The sequence below is a fragment of the Dermacentor albipictus genome, chromosome 8 (genome assembly GCF_038994185.2).
Source record: "Dermacentor albipictus isolate Rhodes 1998 colony chromosome 8, USDA_Dalb.pri_finalv2, whole genome shotgun sequence".
Taxonomy (NCBI): Eukaryota; Metazoa; Arthropoda; class Arachnida; order Ixodida; family Ixodidae; genus Dermacentor; species Dermacentor albipictus.
Window position 1 is genome coordinate 1,054,705 of NC_091828.1, and position 21,201 is coordinate 1,075,905.

General features: G+C 47.6%; 1 protein-coding gene across 7 annotated transcripts in view; it reads left to right on the forward strand.

Moving 5' to 3' along the window:
• The window catches only part of Hel89B (histone acetyltransferase 1), a 506,945-nt gene that overhangs the window by 377,574 nt on the left and 108,170 nt on the right, over positions 1–21,201 (forward strand). For all 7 annotated transcript variants that reach the window (XM_070523038.1, XM_070523033.1, XM_070523034.1 and 4 more), the window contains 2 exons: positions 13,791–13,939; positions 15,332–15,490. In XM_070523038.1, the coding sequence (XP_070379139.1) occupies positions 13,791–13,939; positions 15,332–15,490 (308 nt within the window). The remainder of the gene's footprint in view (positions 1–13,790; positions 13,940–15,331; positions 15,491–21,201) is intronic.

The following is a 21,201-nucleotide window of genomic DNA, read 5'->3' on the forward strand; positions in this document are numbered from 1 at the left end:
CTGAAGGCAAAATTACATTTGATGAAGTAGCTGTGGCCTCGGAGGTTGACTCTTCGCTGCTGAGTGACACAACACAGCTGGTACAAGAACAGGCTCGTGATGACCGCCTCTTAAAGCTGAAGGCAGTGGTCCAAGGGACTCAGCTCCCAAGTTCGGACCCTGATCATCGCCTCTTTCGTGATCTGGCCGAAACAACGGAACTGCAGCCAAGCGGATTGCTGGTTCAGCAAAGAGGCAACCAGAAGGTAGCGTGGTTACCTAGTCACTTGCGGCAGCTGGCACTGAAGGTGGCCCACGACCATCCCACTGCAGGCCATGCTGGATTTTTCAAAACTCTGAGGCGTGTGGCTGCACGATTCGTCTGGCTGGGCATGCGAGCAGATATATCAAAGTATGTGCAGTGCTGTACTGTCTGTCAGCGCACAAAAGCTCGGCGCAAGAAACCAGAGGGCCTCATGAGCAGTCAGTGGGCAACATCACCCATGGAGGAGCTCAGTGTTGACATTATCGGGCCCTTGCCATCTACACCCCGGGGCCACAAATACTTGCTGGTAGTTATTGACAAATTTACGAAGTTCCCAGAGCTTTTCCCTCTACGAGCAGCAACAAGTGCGAAAATACTGGAGTGCATGGTGCAAGTCTTCTGCCGCCATGGCACACCTGTGGCCATCACCAGTGACAATGGCAAGCCCTTTGTTAGCACACTATGGCGCAACCTCTTGAAACACTGGGGCATCAAAGATCGCCACACAGTGCCTTACCGGCCGGCTGGCCAAATGGTGGAGCGTCACAATGGCACAATCAAGCAGTGTCTACGGGCATACTGCTCCAACCACAAAGACTGGGACCGGCACATACCTGAGATCGCCCTTGCCATGCGTACTGCCGAGAGTGTTGTCACCGGATATACTCCAGCATTGTTGTGTTACGGCCGCGAGTTGCGCACCCCATGGGAACCTACAAGCGACAAGGAAGACACAGAGCCTCCAAAAGCAGCACACCATGCACTTGCTGCGGAACTCCAGCGGTGCCTTGGAGAGGCCCTCCAGTATGCTCGGTCACATCAGGCAGCTGCTTGGAAGGTGCAGAAATCCTGTTACGACCGTCATCGTCAGGCAACAACCATCAAAGAGGGTGACCTTGTGCTCCTGGATTCCCATACCTTGAGTGATGCGGCCAAGGGCGTTTCGGCGAAATTGGCACCGCGGCGAAGTGGACCTTATTGTGTAATCAAACGATTAGGTGACAATAACTTTGTTTTGAGCGATCCTGCTACAGGACGTCATCGAACTACTGCCCATGCTGATCAGTTGATGCTCTACCATGAGCCATGGCCCCTCCCTACCAGCACAGCTTCACGATTCGAGGGGGGGGAGAGTTGTGACGCGCAAGACCCGCGGCAAGCCAGCCCAAGACCCATGACGAGGAGCCGCGGTTCTCGGAGGCCAGGCGCGGGATCGACGGTAGTTGACTGAGCGATGAACAGGTGGCGTGAGTGCGGCCAGGCGCGGGATCGACGGTAGTTGACTGAGCGACGAACAGGTGGCGTGAGTGCGGAGAGGACAGCGGCGCGAGCGTGCGAGCGTGCGGGGGGAGAGTGGCAAAGGGGAGAACTCGGAGTGTGGTTGTGTGGTGCGGAAGGTTGGCGTTCGGGAAATAAAGCGGTAGTTCGGGACCACGTGTGGCGTGTCGTCGATCGTGACATGTGTACCCAGTGATGACGGAAAATTCTGATGAGTGCGACGAAGCCATTAGCAGTGTTGCTGAAGTTTGGAGCAAGCTGTCAGGATTTTCAGAAGCTGTTGACGGATCAACGCTCGACGAGTTTGCGGGTGCGGATGATGGTGTTACGACAACAGGAGAGCCCAAAAACGAAGACTACATTGCCAACATCGTACTGAGCACTAGTGAAAGTGGGCACAATGAGGAAAGCAACAACAATCCTTCAGCCACATCCTCAAAGGTGATTGGTGCACTCGTACTAGTGTGGTTCTCCTGCGCGAATGTCGAAGGTTGCGACCTCTGCTGCACCAACTCTTTAGACAATGTGGAGAAGCGCGTGCTGTCGCAGGCAGTGAAGTTGCCCAAGCAGAAGAAGATGCAGGACTATTTCATGCAAAGCTTAGCTAGTTTCATCAGTAAAGTGCTTTTATGAATGGTATGAGCTTTTATAACGTCCAGTTCTTTAGCAGGCCGATATCGAATTATGCCCTATATCGAACTGATAGGCGTGTTTTTGCGAGTTCGATAAAACCGGGTTCAACTGTAGTAGTTCTTAGGTTACCACTAGTACCTGCAGTAGGTCTACTTGTTGCTGCCAAGTTTTCTTGACTATACATTAGCCTTTCTTTTTGTAGCAGTCGCTTGAATACGACCTACATACACTCAAACCTCGATATATCGAACACGGATATATCGAATTATTGCGTATATCGAACACTTTCTATATCACGTGGAAAATCGCATGCATTTTTAATTTTTTATTTCGAACGGCGCCGGATGTAAAATGGATATATCGAACTCCGCCGCCCCAGACCAAGTGCGCTCTGTTGACAGGAGGCGAGCTTTCCCGCAACACTCTCGAAGATAGCGGCGGCGCGATGGGCGTTCCAGACTGCTGCGTACGACAGCTGCCCACATCGCTTGCACCGAGGGCGCCATTTGAACGTAGCAGCGTACACACGCGGTGGCTTGGAGCCAGCCATGGCCGATCTCGAGGGGAGCGCGCGCTTCGCGCGCTTCTCTAAAGCGCGCGCTCCCCGCCCGTAAGCCAGCCCGGCCGCCTCAATCACGCGCGCCTGCGCCCCCGCCGTGCGCGCGTGATCGAGGCGGCCGTGGAGCCAGTTGGAGCGCTTTGTCGGTGCTGAGCCACACATCATGTGCATTGAGGACTTCGTTGGCGGTGACAACAGCACCGGAACAGTGGCGGAGTCAACAGACGTGGAGATCGCGGCAGAAGTGACTGCTGAGCGGCCAAACGAAGATGCTGCCGAGGCTGATCCAGCAAGCGCTGATGTTGCCCCTGTCAGGATTGGGGGCTCAATCCCTTCGTCCGTGGTCCTTTGCCAAGATTGGAGTACGGCATGAATTCGAAGGTAGCTGGCCCATGCCGTCGTCCAACTTATTTACGCTGAGATCGTTGATGAAGTGAAGAACTGCTTCTCATCGAGAACGAGGAAAAAGGGGTTTATTTACAGAAATTAACTCAGTCTAACATGACTGTTTGAGAAAAAGAGTAACAGTCCAACATGACTGCATGAGAGAAGTGACTCAGTCTAACATGACTGCTCAAGAGAAGTGTGTCCAACATTCGCACAACCACAGTTTTTATACACTCGATCCGCCGGTCCTACGACGCGGCGGCTGTTCGTTTACACATCACCAACTCGCAGCTGCTCTGAAGACCAGTTTACAGACACAAAGGCACACACATTCCGAAGCCCAAGCGACGGCGTTGAAGGTGGTGCCGTTCCGGAAAATCGACGCCGCTCGAGGGTCGCTCGTTGTTTTGCAACATGCAGAACCGTGAGAGCGCAAAAATAAGACGTTCCCGCGGTAGCTTCTTCAGGCGTGTCAGATCAGCTCCGCGTTGAGGAACTCTGGAATCATTGTCCCCACACCAAACTCGTCCCGTCACAATGTCGAAGGGGCTGGAGGAAGGCGGCGGATTCCAGCGCAAAGGTCGCTTCTTTGAACGCCTCGCAGCTGCAGCGGCGGAGAGCGGGAGGTGCGCGTCTTGCACCCCTTGTCGTAATCGGGTGGCAAGGTGGCAGTCTTGTTGCGCAACTCGCCGTTCTTTACAGCGCCTCCATGGCCCGAAAAGTCTCGACTGTCTAGCGCTGACAACCGCTAGGCAGGAAGAGAACGGCTGCTGGTCAGAGGGGGGATTGATGTCTTGGCTCGCAGCGACCACTTGTGCATTGATGTCACCGCCCCAAAACATCCAACAAGGACAGGCAACTGCAAAATGAACCCCACAACACGGCTCTGCGCCGAGATGACGTGCATTGGCTCTCACTTTAGACTCGCTAGGCTTCAAAAAAAACAACAACAACATAAGTGCAGAAACAAAAAAAAAATTGCTGCATTTCACTATGCCAATTTCTGAAGCAAATTCCTGCTGACAAATTCAGCAATCATGGAGGGAATCCTGCTAAATGAGAGGGGATCTTCTTCGCTTAATAAAATTAACACTAGTAACCCTAAAATTTAGGCGGGACCCTCAAACGCAGAATTCAAATTAGCCTGCTCAAACCATCCGCATTGCTATGCAACTTTCCCTTCTTATATCTAACGGAGAAGTTGTACTCTTGGAGAGTGAGGCTCCATCGGAGCAAGCGGCCGTTTTTGTGTGACATTTGATTGAGCCACGTCAGAGGACAGTGGTCGGTCTCGAAGATGAACTTCGCTCCGTACAAATAACACGACAACTTCTGGGCGGCCCAAACCAAACAAGCGCATTCCTTCTCTGAAGCGCTGTAGGCTTCCTCTCTTACATTTAGTTTACGGCTGGCGTAGAGGATAGGATGCTCCTCGTTATCGTCGCCGACTTGACTAAGTACCACGCCCATACCTCTGTCGCTTGCGTCGCATTGAACTATGAATTCCTTAGTGTAGTCTGGCGCGCGAAGCACAGGGCGAGAAACCAATAGCGTTTTCAAACTTTGGAAAGCGTTCTCTTTGTCCTTATCCCAGTGTACGTTACTCGGAGCTCCCTTTCGGAGGGCGTCTGTTAATGGGCTTGCCAATTGCGAGTAATTCGGAATGTACCGTTGATAGTACCCCACAAGTCCCAAAAATGAACGAACGTCCGTTTTCGTGCGCGGCTGAGAAAAATCTCCAATCGTAGCTATTTTCAGCTCAGCCGGCCGTCTCATGCCCTGACCAACAACATGGCCCAGATAAGTAACCTGCGAACAACCAAACCTACACTTTTCCGCTTTCATCGTTAAGCCGGCTTCCCTCAACCGTGAGAACACCTGTTTGAGGTGCGATACGTGTTGTTCCCAGCTGTCCGAAAAAATGGCTACATCATCAAGATAAGGTAAGGCGAACTCCTGCAAGTCTTTTAGGACAATATCCATTAACTTAGAGAAGCTAAACGGCGCGTTCTTCAGCCCGAAGCTGAGTGCGAGAGGGCGAAAAGTGCCTACAGGCGAGATGAATGCGGCATAGCGGCTGGCACTTTCTGAAAGGGGAACTTGCCAGTACCCCCGCACGAGATCTATAGTTGAAATGTATTTAGCAGCGCTAACTCTTTCAATTCGTTCCTCAATGTTGGGTATCGGGTACAGCTGATCCCTAGTGATCGCATTTAACTTCCTGTAGTCAACACACGGACGAGGGTCCTTGTTAGGGGTTTCTACGAGTATTAGCGGTGACGTGTAGTCACTCTCAGCGGGCTCAATAACTCCCAACTCTAGCATGCGCTGTATCTCTGCCTCCATAATCTCTCTCTGTCTTGGAGACACCCTGTAAGGTTTTGATCTTACTGGTTCGGTAGAGGTCAGCTCAATTTCATGCGTTATCAGTTCGGTTCTACCCGGCCGATCGCTGAATCTGTCGAGATATTCCCCTAACACCCCTTTTAGCTCATCTAGCTGCTCGGGACTTAGAGCATGAGAGCTTACCGAGTGTTCCACTACTTCTTCTAGGCCGATTTCAGAGTTGGAGGTTGCCCTATACTCCTTAAACTTGGTACCAATGCCATCCGGCTCTTTGACAGTATAGTTAACGACTCCGCTCCGCTCTACATACGGCTTCATCAAATTACAGTGATATATCCTCGCTTCCTTCCTGCGACCGGGCATTCTCAAAGCATAGTTAGTTTCTGAAAGTTTGTGCAACACTTTAACGGGCCCGTCCCAGTGAACTTCAAGCTTGTTCTTTCTTGAAGGTTTGAGGATCATTACCTGGTCTCCGGCGTTAAACGTACGAAGCCTCGCATTCCTGTCGTAATAGAATTTGGCGTTCTTTTGAGCTAGTGCCATGTTCTTTCCGACTAGTTCTTGGGTTGCGCTTAGCCGTTCCAGTAAATTTAGCACGTATTCAACCACGGTTGGACTCTCCCCTCTTTCCTCCCACATCTCTCTTAAGGGGGGAGGCTGCACTTGAAATACAACTTTTTTATTTGTGGACAGATCTCAACGAAATTTTCACACATTGTGTATTTTAATATGCAGATTCTAAAAATATAATTAATTTTGCCATAGGATAAGTAGTTTCTGATATACTCCAAATGCATTGTATAAGCTGAGTCCTTTGTTTGGAGGAAAATTAGCTTCTAAACAGAAAACCCTAACACAGTAATTTGAGTATAAAGACTATCTAGGATGTTCAGGGAGTGCCATAAGGTATTATTCAATGTTCTAGGCTAATCTGAGCAAGAGTTAGAGCTCATCAAAATTGTGAGAAAAAAGTGCCATCTTGACACGTCAAGCATTTGACCCATTTCAAAAACTTTTTGAGAAGAGTGCTGCTTTGAAAAGGTGCATATTGCTTACTGCATACATTTATCTTTCTGGCAAAAAAAAAAATTATGTTGATAGCTGAAATAGGACAGAAGCTATTTTACCTCCAAAATTGGAAGTCTGTCGGAATTGTTGTTTTGAGAAATCAAGGAAAAACGTTCTGCAACATCTTTATTGAGAACATACCAATAAAATCTCAAGGAAATTCACTAGGGGCATAATCTGGATACACCCTATCTTTTTGCCGCTTTTTCGCCGGCTTCCTTGCGCTCAAAGAGGCTTCTCGCTTCTTGCTGGAGTTAGCACTTCGAAGGTCCGGCGCTCCGGACGTTTTCCGGCGCTCACTGCGCGCTCGCTACTTTCTTCAGTCGTGAAGGAAACGGTGCCTGCACGATCTGTGCCAACACGCGTGGCGTGGGCGGACGAAGTGTTGACGCTAGACGCGCCAGTTTGCAGCTCGGAACTCGATCCGGTAGAATGTCCAGGCAGACCAGCAACCGGCAACTCCGCGAGTATGACAGGCCTAGCCGCCTTCCGTCGCGCATTGCACAGCCGCTTGACGCGCAGCAGCGTTGAGACGACAATCTTTTCCAGCCATCCGGGCAGCGAAATGAGCATCTTATCAAACGTCGCGAAGCAAGCGGCTGAACAAACGTAGACAGCGGCGCGATGAAACCAGAGATAAACGTAGCGAGACGCGAGAGCGGTCGAGCGCGCGCCGACGAGCACCGGACCAATAGGAGCGAGGCGCGCGGGGGTGTGCGCGCTTTGGCCAATCGGCGGCACGGACGCATCCTCCAGAAATGACGTGATAGCGTTGGTTTCCCTTCACCGACGCCATTTTGAACTGGTGCAAAATGCGCACAAAGAAAACAGCTTCAAAACAAGCGCAAGATGGCGGCCATCGGCCACCGCGTTCGCAAATGGTGACGGCGCGAAGTTTGAACATTTTTGACCAAATTTTGCTGATTTCGCGTTCACCCTGGCCCCTTTAAGCGCGATTTTTTATTATTTTCCGATTAAATTTAGCTTCTAGATTTCGCGGAGGGATTCTTGAATGTATAAACGTAGCGAAAATGCACTTTTCCGAAAATCGACTTTTTTGTGATTTTTTGCCGTTTCAAGACCCGCGTCCCCCCTTAACATTCTCAGTGGAGACCGGAGTGTCCTCCCATACACTAGTTCTGCTGGTGAGAACCCTGTTGCCTCATGTGGAACCGTTCGCAAAGCAAACAAAGTTGCCGGCAGACAGTTCTCCCAGTCCTCCTTGTGCTCGTAACAGAGCGCACGCAAAACTCGCTTAAGCACCGAATGCCACCTCTCTACACTGTTTGACTGAGGGTGATAGACAGAACTGTGTATTAACTTTACCCCGCACTTTTGCAAGAATGTGGAAGTCAGTGCGCTCGTGAATACTGACCCTTGATCTGCCTGAATTTCGGCTGGAAACCCAACTCGTGCAAACACTGTCAAAAGCGCGTCTACTACTTCGGTGGAGCTGAGCTCTTTCAAAGGGATTGCTTCTGGAAACTTGGTGGCCGGACACAGCATGGTAAACAAGTACCTGTAGCCTGATTTTGTTTTTGGAAGAGGCCCTACCGTGTCTATTACAAGTCGTCTGAAAGGCTCTGTTATTAAGGGCACTACCTTCAGTGGGGCTTTCCAAGTCTCTCCTGGTTTACCAGAACGCTGGCAGGCGTCGCATGATCTTACAAAGTTTTCTACATCTTTGAAACAGCCAGGCCAGTAGTATTCCATAAGCAATCTTTCCTTTGATTTGTTTATGCCTAGGTGGCCGGACCACCCATTTCCATGACAAAGACTCAAAAGGTCCTCCCTATACTTAGTAGGTATGACTAACTGATCTAAAATCTTACCCTTTCGATCTCTGTAATGCCGATACAACAATCCTCCTCTCTCATGTATCGTTACGTTGCGCCTAGCAATGCCTTCTTTAGCTGTGTCACGTAATTTAGCTAAGCTCTCATCATTCTTTTGCTCAGCTGCCAGTGACTCTCTATCCACGCGTAAGAGTTGATCAAAGTTCTTTGAGGCCGGTGATAACAACGACCCTGTCTCGCTTGTGAGCGCGTCTGCTTGCTCTTCCTGCAGGCTAGAACTCTGACACTCTAGTGCTACGCTCTCATTGAGCTGGTCAACTGGCAGGCTCTCCTCAACTGTTCTTTTGTCCCTCGGGCCTAGCTCGGATTCGGGTATTGAAGCTATCCCCTTTTCTGCTTCAGCTGGAGGAGCTTGAGCATTTTCAGCCGAAAGCGCCGCGATCTTACGAGCTTGGCCTCGGGTCAATGCCTGTACTATGCCCTCTCCCAGTTTGAGCCCTCTGTCACGCAGTAACTGATTCGAGCGATTCGAAAAGATGTAGGGATACTGCAGTGACAAAAATTTGGAAACTGCAGCCTCAGTCTCTAGCTCCCCGAATGGTCCACTGATTTTGACTTTGGCCATGGGCAGACACACGCTGTGTTCTTCTACAACCTGTTTTATCCATGCTACTTCTCCGGTGAAGTCATCTACCATCACGTAGGACGGATGGACAATGTCCAGCGTGGCGGCACTGTCTCTTAGCACTCGGCATGGTTTTCCATTAACTTGCAGGTCGTGGAGATATGGACTTAAAAGTTCCATATTCTCATCTTTTTCCTCCACGTAGGAAAAAACTACGCTAGACTTCTCGCAGTTTACAGCTATATGTCCCAATTTGTGGCATTTGTAACAGCGAATTGGTCTAACAGATTCGAATTTTCTTTTCTGTTCTTTTTGTGCGGTTTCTCCGTTAAGTTTCTCCTCGCTCTTTTCTGCGGGCTTTTCCGCCATGTCTACAGGCTCGGATCGTCTAGTTTGCGCACCCTTTTTGAACGGAAATGGTTTCCGCGGTCCATTTCGACCGTCCCAGTTTCCCTCCTCGGCGTTCAATTTTCTACGGGTTGCGTACTCTTCGGCTAATTCAGCCGCCCTTTCCACAGTGTTTACATTACCTCTGTCTTGCACCCACAGTTTCACAGCTTGGGGGATGGTTTTGTAAAACTGCTCTAGACACATGCATTCAATGATCATGTCTCTGCTGTCGTACGCTTCCGCGCTTTTAAGCCACTCGACTAGGTTGGCCTTTAAGCTATACGCAAACTCCGGATAGCCCTCGCTATCTTTCTTGCCTGTGCTCCTAAACCTTTGCCGAAAAGCTTCGGCTGAAAGGCGGTATTTCTTCAGGAGACTAGCCTTAACTTTCGCATAATCATATGCATCCTGCACACTTAGTCTGGCGATTACTTCCGCCGCCTCACACGGCAACATAGACAGCAACCGCTGTGGCCATGTACTCGGGCCGAAGTTCATCTTCTCGCAAGTCCTTTCAAAATTGCTTAGGAACAAGCCTATGTCGGTCCCGACCTCAAATGGCTTTAATAGCCTGTCCATGCGGTATGATTCTGCCTCACTTGATCGACCCAGAGCGCCTTCACTTCCTTGAGGCAACTCCAAACGTTTGCTTTCAAGTTCAAGTTGCATTTTCCTTAACTGAAACTCGCGGTTTTCTCTGTCCCGTTCTTCTCTTTCTCTTTCCCGTTTCTCTCTCTTTTTGAGAAGTTCCATTCCCATTTCAATATCTTCCTCACTGGCCTGATTGGAAATTAGCTCCAATAATTCCGATTTGAGCATTTCCTTGCGTACATCTAGGCCCAGTTCCTCACCAACAATCAACAACTCGTCTCTCAGCAATGTCCTTAACTCCATGACTGCTGCTTTACTGCCTTGATTCTGCTCTCTAAATCTAGCTAGGAAAACACAACCTAGCTAACACACAACAATCTAGCTTCCCTACTGTTCTAAACAGAACAACCACAAAATGAAGCCTAGAGAGTCAAAGCAAAAACCAAGCACTCACCGCAGATACAGCACCATGTCGCAAAGTCCATCTCACCGCTGTCAGCCAGTTGTCAGGATTGGGGGCTCAATCCCTTCGTCCGTGGTCCTTTGCCAAGATTGGAGTACGGCATGAATTCGAAGGTAGCTGGCCCATGCCGTCGTCCAACTTATTTACGCTGAGATCGTTGATGAAGTGAAGAACTGCTTCTCATCGAGAACGAGGAAAAAGGGGTTTATTTACAGAAATTAACTCAGTCTAACATGACTGTTTGAGAAAAAGAGTAACAGTCCAACATGACTGCATGAGAGAAGTGACTCAGTCTAACATGACTGCTCAAGAGAAGTGTGTCCAACATTCGCACAACCACAGTTTTTATACACTCGATCCGCCGGTCCTACGACGCGGCGGCTGTTCGTTTACACATCACCAACTCGCAGCTGCTCTGAAGACCAGTTTACAGACACAAAGGCACACACATTCCGAAGCCCAAGCGACGGCGTTGAAGGTGGTGCCGTTCCGGAAAATCGACGCCGCTCGAGGGTCGCTCGTTGTTTTGCAACATGCAGAACCGTGAGAGCGCAAAAATAAGACGTTCCCGCGGTAGCTTCTTCAGGCGTGTCAGATCAGCTCCGCGTTGAGGAACTCTGGAATCATTGTCCCCACACCAAACTCGTCCCGTCACAATGTCGAAGGGGCTGGAGGAAGGCGGCGGATTCCAGCGCAAAGGTCGCTTCTTTGAACGCCTCGCAGCTGCAGCGGCGGAGAGCGGGAGGTGCGCGTCTTGCACCCCTTGTCGTAATCGGGTGGCAAGGTGGCAGTCTTGTTGCGCAACTCGCCGTTCTTTACACCCCGCTCCCGACTGCAACTGGGGCTGTAGCTGCTTTGGCCGTTGTACGCCGCTACTGCGGCGCAGTAGAAGGCACTGGACCGTCTCTTGTGGACCGTTTGGACTATGTTGAGGACGCCGTGGTCAAGCACGCGGTTGCCAATATGAAGCAGGCTACGCTGCTTCAGTACTTTCAGCGAACGAAATAAATACTTTGTTTGAAGCTTCATTCGAGTATCTATTGCGCCACGATTGGTTCATTGATTGATTTGTGCTAGTTTTTGACACGTTTTCTACGTGATTTTATATATCGAATTCTGGCTATATCGAACTATTTTGCGATCACCGTGCTGTTCAATATATCGAGGTTCGACTGTACTGAGTTTTGCATACATAGAAGTGCCAGGTGTGCATGGCTTTTTTTGCTACATGCTGGCTGGTCTTTTCTAAAATTTCAGACTGATACCATTTTGCGTGAAGTTTATTCACACATTTGTGGGCGTTACTTACCATCTTCATCCACGGTAAATCCATAGCAGGCGTTGTCTGTGGTAATACCACTCAAAACTTGTAGATTCTAGTGCAACAGAATGGCGGTGCCATCTGTCGGGGCTACGGCGTGAACTCTGGTTCCGCCATAGCTCGGATGGTGCCGCCGTTTCGTTGCAGCAGAATTGAAAAGCGTTTTGTAGCATTACTGTCGGATGAAAGCCGCTTGACATTCATCGTGGGCGCTGCTGGTGAGTAATGCTTGCAAGCAAGGTCGTAAACTTCACGCAAAATGATATTGTTGTCAGAAGTTTGAGATCGGCCAGTGGTGGTTTGGCATGAAAAGTCTTGCACTGCACATGTGGACACTCCTATTTACCGTATTCACACAATTGTAAGTCAACCACTTTTTTTAAATTTGGAAATCTGAAGTGGGGGGTCGACTTACAATCTAAACCATAACATGGCACTGCCAAAAAAGCGAGACCAATGAGAGCTACAACATAGTTACAATTTTATGTTTGCTCTGTGGTCCTACCCACAGCTTTTCACTATCCCGCGTGTTTGTTGGCTTTTCGGAAGGGTTTTTCAACATTTTTGAGAGTTTTACAGTGCACACAACACTCGTGAGGGGGTGTCGATAGTTAATGGAAGCGCCGCTGTTCCATTCGTGGCATCACCCTCAGAATGGCGGCGCTTGCGGGGAGCATCGGTAGTTCATGGAAGAGCAGACACCGCTCACGGGTTTCTCTTTCCCTGTTGCCCTTAGCTTTCTCTATAGTTTGACGAAAGGCATTGGTTTGACGCGTTCCACTTGACTGCCGGCTACGTGCTATTTCTATGCTTCCTCAGTCGTCATGAGTGCTGCAGGCCCACTAAACATTTGGCACTCGTTCACAGCAACGTTCAAGAGGGCTGCCATCCTTTACGTCGAAGAAACAAATCACTGCGCAGTGGGCCGCAAGTTCGATGTTTCTGAACGGGTGGTGTGAGAGTGGCGATTGCAGCGAAGCGAAATTTTCACCTTTGACGGCAAGTGAGGAATTTCCCACGTGCAGAAGTCTGAACGCTTTCCGAAGCTGTAGGCTAAGCTTGTGTCGTGCGTCGCTGAAGTTTGTAATCGGTCCCTTCCAGTGAAGTGCGACATGGTCATGAAACAAGCCTGGATCTTCGCCTTTGAAGGACCTGCTCCGCCGTGAGTACAATGAGTGGCTGGCGGCAGAAGACCGCGAAATTGCGCCAACCGGACCTGTCCAAAGAGCCTCCCTGATGGCTGCGTGTGGTTGGGTGCATTCGTCGTGGGCTTCTGTTCCACAAGATACCGTGGTGCGGTCGTTTGCCAATTGTGAAATTTCGCAGGACGGCGATGCGCTGTGGGACCGTAGCAACAATAACGATGGCAGCACTAGTGAAGATGAGTAGTCCAGTGACCATGCCAGCTACTAATAAATTTTCGTTATCGAATGCGCCCTCGGGTATGCTCTTCTTTTTTTTTTTTTCCTGTAACGCGATATGGGAGGGGGGGGTTGACTTACATTCGAGTCGACTTACAATCGTGTGAATACGGTATATGGTACTCGGTACATACAGGTAGTAGTGTTTAATGAGGCCTGGGTGCAATGTGGAAGAGAATAGATAAATGCCAGAACTTTTGTTGATGCTGTCAAATCTTGTGGTTAGGAGTTTTTGAACCAGCCAGTTTTGCCACTCCAATTGCCATTCTGACTGATACCACATTAGGGAGTTCATCCACAATCTTCTTGCCATTTGCGGATTACTGATTGGTGGTGCCACTTTGTGTCGCGGAGCTCAGCCAGACAAACACGGAGGTGCCACTGCAGCAGCCAAGTGTTCTCTACTTCACTGCTGGCATAAATGTTTGGCAGCGGCATAATTGTGAACACGTTGCCTTTATAAATGTTTTTTTTTTTTTTCAGCAAAAATGCTCATGGAACCCATAAGTGTGTCTACGAGGCATTGCACCTAGACGAAGCATCACGAGATGTCCCTTCTAGTGTCCAGCAACCAGGTTGTAGTTTTATGCAAACGTTGTGCTGGAGTGCACGAGACGCTAAAACTGTCTAGCTCGCGGGCTGTTGTCCTTGACCCACAAACCCGCCAGGTGTCATTGAGGGCCTCTCCCTGGGCATTGTGCCGTACATGGTATTCCTGGTGGTGCCTGTGTTGGGGCGCATGAGTGACCAGAACGAGGCTGTCCGGCTCATGGCCACCCACTGCTTTGCCGCCCTGGTTCGCCTGATGCCCCTCGACGTGAGTACTCCACACGTGTGCGGTGAATGCTAAGGCGAGCTGCAAGGGGATGGCATCCACGGTGCACAAATGATTGTGCAAATGGTGGGGAAATAATAGTCAAAACAAAGTTTGTGAATCTTAATAAAGATTGAAGTCAATATATTAAATTCATATACATTAAATGTATTAAGTCAAATATTAAAGTCTTCATATTGGATAATGAAATAATCTAGCATTTTTCACCGAGCTCTCAGTGTTCTTTTGCTTCCACTGTCGTATCCTTATTTTTTTTTTTCAAATTGTAATGCGTTCAGGTCTATTAGTGCAAAAAAAGCAATTTATTTATTTATTTATATGTATATTTGTTTATTTTCTTACTCTCAGTCACCCGAAGGCTTTACAGAGAAAGGGGCGAGAACAATATGTGTGTGGACAGCCAACTTGAAGCGTTTAAGACTTGTTATAGCAGATGGGGAGGCAGTTCTAATTATTGGGGGCTCTTGGGATGAACAGATAGTTGTACAATCATACCTCGATGTAACGAAATTTACTCTGTGGGAACTGTTTTCATTTCCCAATCTTAGTTTCACCAAAAAACAGTGTATATTTCATTTTGCAATATAATGAAGCAATTTCATGACAGGGTTTCAGTTTCACAAAGTTTTCAGTCATTTCGAGCATATACTGTATGGTTGTACGTATGGCTGGTAAATGTAGCAGAAAAAAAATACATTAAAATGTTGGCCGGGGCAAAAGTTATTTACAAGTGTCCTTCAGTATGAAAAGTCTGAGCGGCATAAAAATGCCCAAACAAAGTAAAATATACAAACTCCCATGTTTTCCAACAAAATGCATATTTGTTTTATTTGGGGAGCTCATTTAAAAAGTTTGTTAATGACAACAAAGGAAATGTGTCTGTACTTTGCGCACTACAACAATGACAGTAATTCAACAAACAAAAAGTGCCTCAGCCGATGCACGAAGAGCTATAGTGCTCTTTGATAGAGTGAAGTGCATAAACGTACAGTACCACACCTCGTTTTAATGGTGGCATTGCCCATACAGCGAATAAATTTGCCTAATTCTGGATAGAAAATTTATAGGCTGCTTGAGGCGAGACGTGTGTGTTGAACAACTGGACACTATTGTGTATAATTGATTTCTTCCCGTTCGCTCACGAACTCATGGGTCAGCACAACAACAGCGGCTCTCCCGCTGTTGTTCGCTTGCTTCGCTCTTTCCTCCCGTAGGCTGCGAAAGCTCTTTCTGCACTCGAATCGAATATGAATAAAAGGGCGAGAACTGTCGATTTATATTAGAAATTCGAAACCTTCGCATGCCCTCATTGAAATCCTCGGGTAAAGTGGCAGTAACAGTTTGGTTAACTGTAGCGCTTGGCATTGCTTGCAGAGCGGGGCCATTGACGAGGCAGGCGGGTCCTTGTCAGCTGACCTGCGCGAGCGCCGAGCGAGTGAGCGCCATTTCCTGGAGCAGCTCATGAATGCGCGGCATGCGGATAACTACGAGCTGAGCGTGCCCATCAGGGCACAGCTGCGCTCCTACCAGCAGGCAAGGCCAGTTTGCATTCCTCTCACCTGAAGTGAGAGAAACAGGTTATCTAGCTTGCATTAATTGGGGATCATGGGAAGCCAACAAAGACACCAACGACAGCATAGGGGAAATTACTTGCACTTGCTAATTGAATTAAAGAAATGATAAATTAATGGCAACGGAAGTGGATGAAAAAACAACTTGCCCCAGGTGGGGAACGATCCCATGTCTTCGCATTACGTGTGCAGTGCCTAAGAAATGCAGAGACGTGGGATCGTTCCCCGCCTGCGGCGAGTTGTTTTTTAATCCACTTCCATTGCCATTAATTTATCATTTCGTTAATTCAATTAGCAAGTACAAGTAATTTCCGCTATGCTGTCATTGGTGTCTTTGTTTGTTGGCTTCTCATAATACGATGAATAATAATCGGGCCCCTCAGTTAACCCCCTTTCTTCTCATTCTTGCATTACTTAAGTACAATTTTTAAATGGTGATTTCAAATGTGCAAATGGTTTGTCTGCAACAGGTAGTTTTTAAGATGTATTTTCGTGTGGTCTAGTTTTTGGAATTGGGCTTTCTGAAGGGATGGCTCTTACAAGGGACACTGGCATCTAAAAATAATGCATAATGATCAGTATTGCAATGCTAGAAGAATGAATGGTGGGATCCAAATGCAAATGATTAATTTTAGTAAATTTCTCTAATAATATTTGTTTATATTTTAGGCCAACTTCTCTCTATAGCTTTTTGATGAAAAATAAGTGAATATTGTGATAGGATAGGATAGCATAAAGTAGAACCAGGAATATCATACCTCGAATACTGTGACGCCATGAGAAATGCCATTTCGAGAAATCGAGAACAATGCAGTGGTCCAGTCGAGCGAAAATAAATGCTCCACGCCCACCCGGACGGAGCAAAGGAACAGCCAATTTTTGGCGGCAGAGAGCCCTTGTTAAAATGTGTGAAGATGTGTAGGAAGCATTGAATATTGCTGTTTATTGCTGCATAGCAGTGATGGCTTGCGCATAGTATCCGGGGTAAATTTGCGGGTGCGTCTAAAGCTTTCCCAAAGCAACAGTGGTAATTTCTTCCTTCCCGCTCAACCACTTACTGTCAACAGTGCAAAGCTCTTTCAACCATGGAATGAATTTACTCATGGGTAAAATGTTTCCTCCAAAGGTACTGCAAGGTTTCAAACCGTGCTTTGGCACGTCTATTTGTGCATTTGAAAAACCACAGAATTGATGTTAATTACTGTCCACTCTGGAAGGAAAACCTTATGGTAGGGGTGTGCAAATTTAATATTTTCAATTTCGAAGCCAATCCGAATAATAAAAACCAAGTGCAAATCAAATTGAATACTTTTCGAATATGAATGCAGTAAAACCTCTTTAAGCCCTAACTGCTTAAACAATGATTTCGTTTTAAAAGTAGTAAAGTCATATCCCCGACTCAGCGACCATTGAACATAATGCGTTATAAACAATAATGCGTTATGAACATAAACTGTACCAACTTATTGCGTAAGTATCGGTTAACACATAGTGTTTGTACTTTTCGTAGAGCAATCACGGCGTTAGGTCGGCCAGGCAGAATAATGAGCCTCAGAGATCAGACTGGCCTCCAAGCCCAAACGCAGACGGTGCTTGGAAGGGTGAAGCCACATTAACATCAACATCCTTTCGGCGCCGAGCCAGAGAGCGTTGTGGCTGGCTCATGATGGCCTGTGTTGTGGCTTCGTGCAAGCTGGACAAAAACCGGGTGCTCTGCATGGAAGAAAAACTGGGCGTCCGTGCTATCGAATGTGGCATGCGGAAGTCAGTGCTGGCACGCGACAGGGTTCTACTGTTGACTACAGTGTGTGGCATTTGGAATGAGAGCAAGTTGCACGGCATCGCTGCTGCAACTGCGAAGAGATGTCGGCTACGAGGTTCGACTTTTCGCCATTGTTGCCTCTGTTATTGCCAGAGTGTCGCCTAGCGACAGTGATGAGGACGACACGGAAGGCGACAGCACGGGCAATTCAGGCCCGATAGTAGCAGATGCTGCGCGTTGTGTCGGCCTTGTGTGAGTGTATGCCGAGAACAGGGGGCTGGCTTAAAGGCTGGTTCGCAGCTTAAGGGAGTTTGAGGCCACTGTTGTCGCTGCTAGGATGCCGCGGCATCATACTAAAATCAGACTTTTGTCGCGCAACATAAATAAATACTGCATATTTTTGCCCTTTCATCACACTCTCTCCGAGTTCCTTTTGTGACTGGTAAGTGGGTGATCTCACACTATTTTGGTTAAGCAGTACTACCGTTCGGTACATACTTTTCCCAAGCTCCGGCCAACTGCCGTTTAATAAGGTTTCACTGTACTGAATGTCACAGTTCCTTCAGACAACGAAAAGAGCTGCTCACTGAGCATGCTATTGGCAGGTATTTCTTTGCAAGTCCAACCAACAGTCTGCGCCATGCTTACATTACCACTCGCACGGATTTTCTTTTTGGTTCAAAATTTCAACATACACGTATTTTTCATCCTGTGCTTCTGGCAGTTAAAATTGCTTCCACAAGCAAATGAAGATTGCTGCTGGTTGATGAGCTTCACAGTTGTTCAGCAGCGCTGCCGTGTAAGGAGCCTCCTCAGAAGCTTCCGTTGTTGAGGATATATCTGGGTTTTGAGGTTTTCCATTCTTCTAAAGTCAGGTTTATAATCAAGTTTGCCATTGAAGCATCCTGGTGGTACTCGATTTCTTTATTAGCATGAGGGTCTAAAAACATTGCCAAACTTACTGTTTGGTCAAATTTGTAGTTTTGAAAACCGCATTTGCAGACACTTACCCAAATGAGTAGCAGACACAGAGGTTTCCACATGGCGGCTGGTGTTGTCCAGGTGCATGGAGAGGCAGCACAGTGTGGCTACTCGCGCTGACAAGTGTTGGGGTGCCGTGACAACCAGCAAGAGCCCCATGACGGGAACCCCTTGTTACTTTTGATGTGCTTCACCACAATACATTCTGTATGTCTTGCCACATAACTGACTGTACTGCAGTGAAGTTGGCTTAAAGACTTAACAGCAGTTTTCAGGAGTTGGAATACAGTTAAACCTCGATAAACGAAGTTGGTAAAATTGGCAATTCGCTTTATCTCAAAATTTTCATAGTATATTGAAATTTGACATTTTCTGCAAGCAAGTACAGTCACGAATTGATTTTTCTTACAAGAAAGGGCTGCAAAATTTTCCAATTATCGGGCAATCATAAAAAGCAAATGTGAATGCGAAATGTTCATTTCGTTGAGTTTGAGAGTTGGCAACGAGAGATACGGTTTCGTGCCATGTCGACAATATCTTCGCATAAGCAGCACGAATTAAGCAAAGCCAGCCACGCTTTTGCGTCCCCTCGGCTGATAGTGTCGCCGCCTTGCGATGACGCCATTTTGAAAAGCGCCAGCAGGGAATGCTTCCTCTGCCTCTCGCTCCAATGCCTCTCAGAAACAGATTACACAACGTCCAGCGCTAAACACATGGGAAGACGGTGCATGCGATGCCATACCACCTCGACATGCCCAGTCTTCGCACCCGTGGCAGGCGACCTCTAAAAGTAGGCATGCCGGCTGCATATGGGCTGAGCTACGCCAAAAGCCATGCGCAGCCACGGCTTTACTAGAAAAGGATATGCGCACCAACCTACCCCCCTTGCTCGTGTAGGAAGACAGCACTGGTCGAGCCTTGACGGCTCACCCTTGCACGGTTTCACTCGCACCCAGGGCCTACAGTGCATGGGGCATGATAGGGTCTTACTGCACTTGAAGTTTATACGGAATGTGACACTGCTCCGCTTCGCTGAACGCTCTTGGTAGCACGATGGCGCACTATTTGAGAAAAGTGTTCGCAAGCGGCCCCTTGTAATTCGACCAATTGACCGTCTGTGTCCATGGAAGTTTCCATTTATTATCTTAGCATTTCTTTGCAGCAGCAGTGGCATTCTGTTAGATTGAAATCGGGTGTGAGCACATTTCGTTATACAATATACGCTCATTACAGTGGACCCGTGTACAACAGACTTTCGGCTATAACGGACCATATTTCAGCCTTAGTTCGTTCTAACAATTTTATTAATGCAACGAAGTTCGCTTTTAAGAGCCTGCTTTAAAATGAACTGTCGGCTACAGCGGACGAAAGTAATGGCAATTTTTGTCAAAATCGGGTGTATAAAACGGACTTGTCGACAGAATCTGACACCTGACTTGCGAGAGTCAGCCAACGATCGTGGCTCAATATCGTGCGCTAGAGAAGAAGGCGGGGCAAAAGTGCACAGTCTTCTTTCGCACGGGGGAGGCGAGCGAGAGGGGGTTCTACTCTGGCAGCGGCTGCTTACGGCATGGCCGCCGTGTTAGCCGCATCTTGAAAGGGATCTGTGATGCGGACGAAGTGCGCCCAGTGCCAGTAGCTTCTGTCACTGGCAGCTGAGTTTCTGTCCCCTCAAAGTGGACATGGCTACGTTATTGCCACAAGCATGCCGATATTAACGATATTATTCGTTACTGATACGGAAGAAACTGTTTCAATGCACGAAATGTACTCATAAGAAGAAAAAAATCGCGTTGTGTGTGTTCGGCTTACTCCGCCGGCCGCCATTTTTGTTTTGGTGTCCCGCACTGTTGCGACGGCATCCCGCAGCGAACGCGGGATGAAAAAATCAAGTTTCTTTTCGCAGAAAATTTAACCTGTGTAATGATCACACCCCAGAATTTGCAGAAATTTGTTTGACAAAAAAGTATGATCATTATGCCAGTAAGTACGGTAATTTGCTGTCAAAATCGATGCTTCGCCTTTTGGGATAAACTGCGAAATTTTTTGTTTGCTTTTTAGTTTGGATGTGCATTACTCACTCTTTGCAATAACATTACATACTGCGACCTTAGGCTGCTAAGTACGAGGTCGCGGGATCGAATCCTGGCCACAGCGGCTGCCTTTCGATGGGGGCAAAATGCGAAAACACCTGTGGTACTTAGATTTAAATGCACGTTAAAGAACTCCAGGTGGTGGAAATTTCCGGATTCCTCCACTATGCCGTGCCTTGTAATCGAGAAGTGGTTTTGGCATGTAAAACGCCAGAATTTAATTTAATTTTTTTACACATCGTGACCAAAGTTTTGGAAGTGAGCTCTTTAGGATATTAGTATATTAGTATAGACTTTGGATAAAATGGACTTGTCTTGTCGGATTATCACGGTCCATTGTAATGAGAGTTGACTCTATTGAGGTTTTAAATACATGGTTTTCTGTGGACAGGAGGTTATGAAAAGTTAAATACTTAATTGTATCGAGACTTTTGTTACATCAAAGTTTATTATACTGATGTTTTACTGTATTTCATATAGTAAAAGTGTTTTTCAAATTGAATCGAATACAGTTAAACCTTGACATATCAAAGTCGGTAAAATCGGCAATTTACTTCGTTATATCAAAATTTCGTTGTGTTAACATTCAGCCTCTGAAGCAAATAAGTACAGTCGCGGATTCATTTTGTTTACACAAAAAGGGGCTGCAAAGTTTTCCAAATTATCGGGAATGGAAAAAAGCAAATTTAAATAAGAAAACAATTCACTTTGTTGCATTTGGGAGTCGGCAATGAGTGATACGGTTTCATGCCACGTTGACGATATCTTCACATCAGCAGTACGAATTAAGCAGGCCGCTTTATGTACACTCTGCCTCAGCGACTGATAGCATCGCCC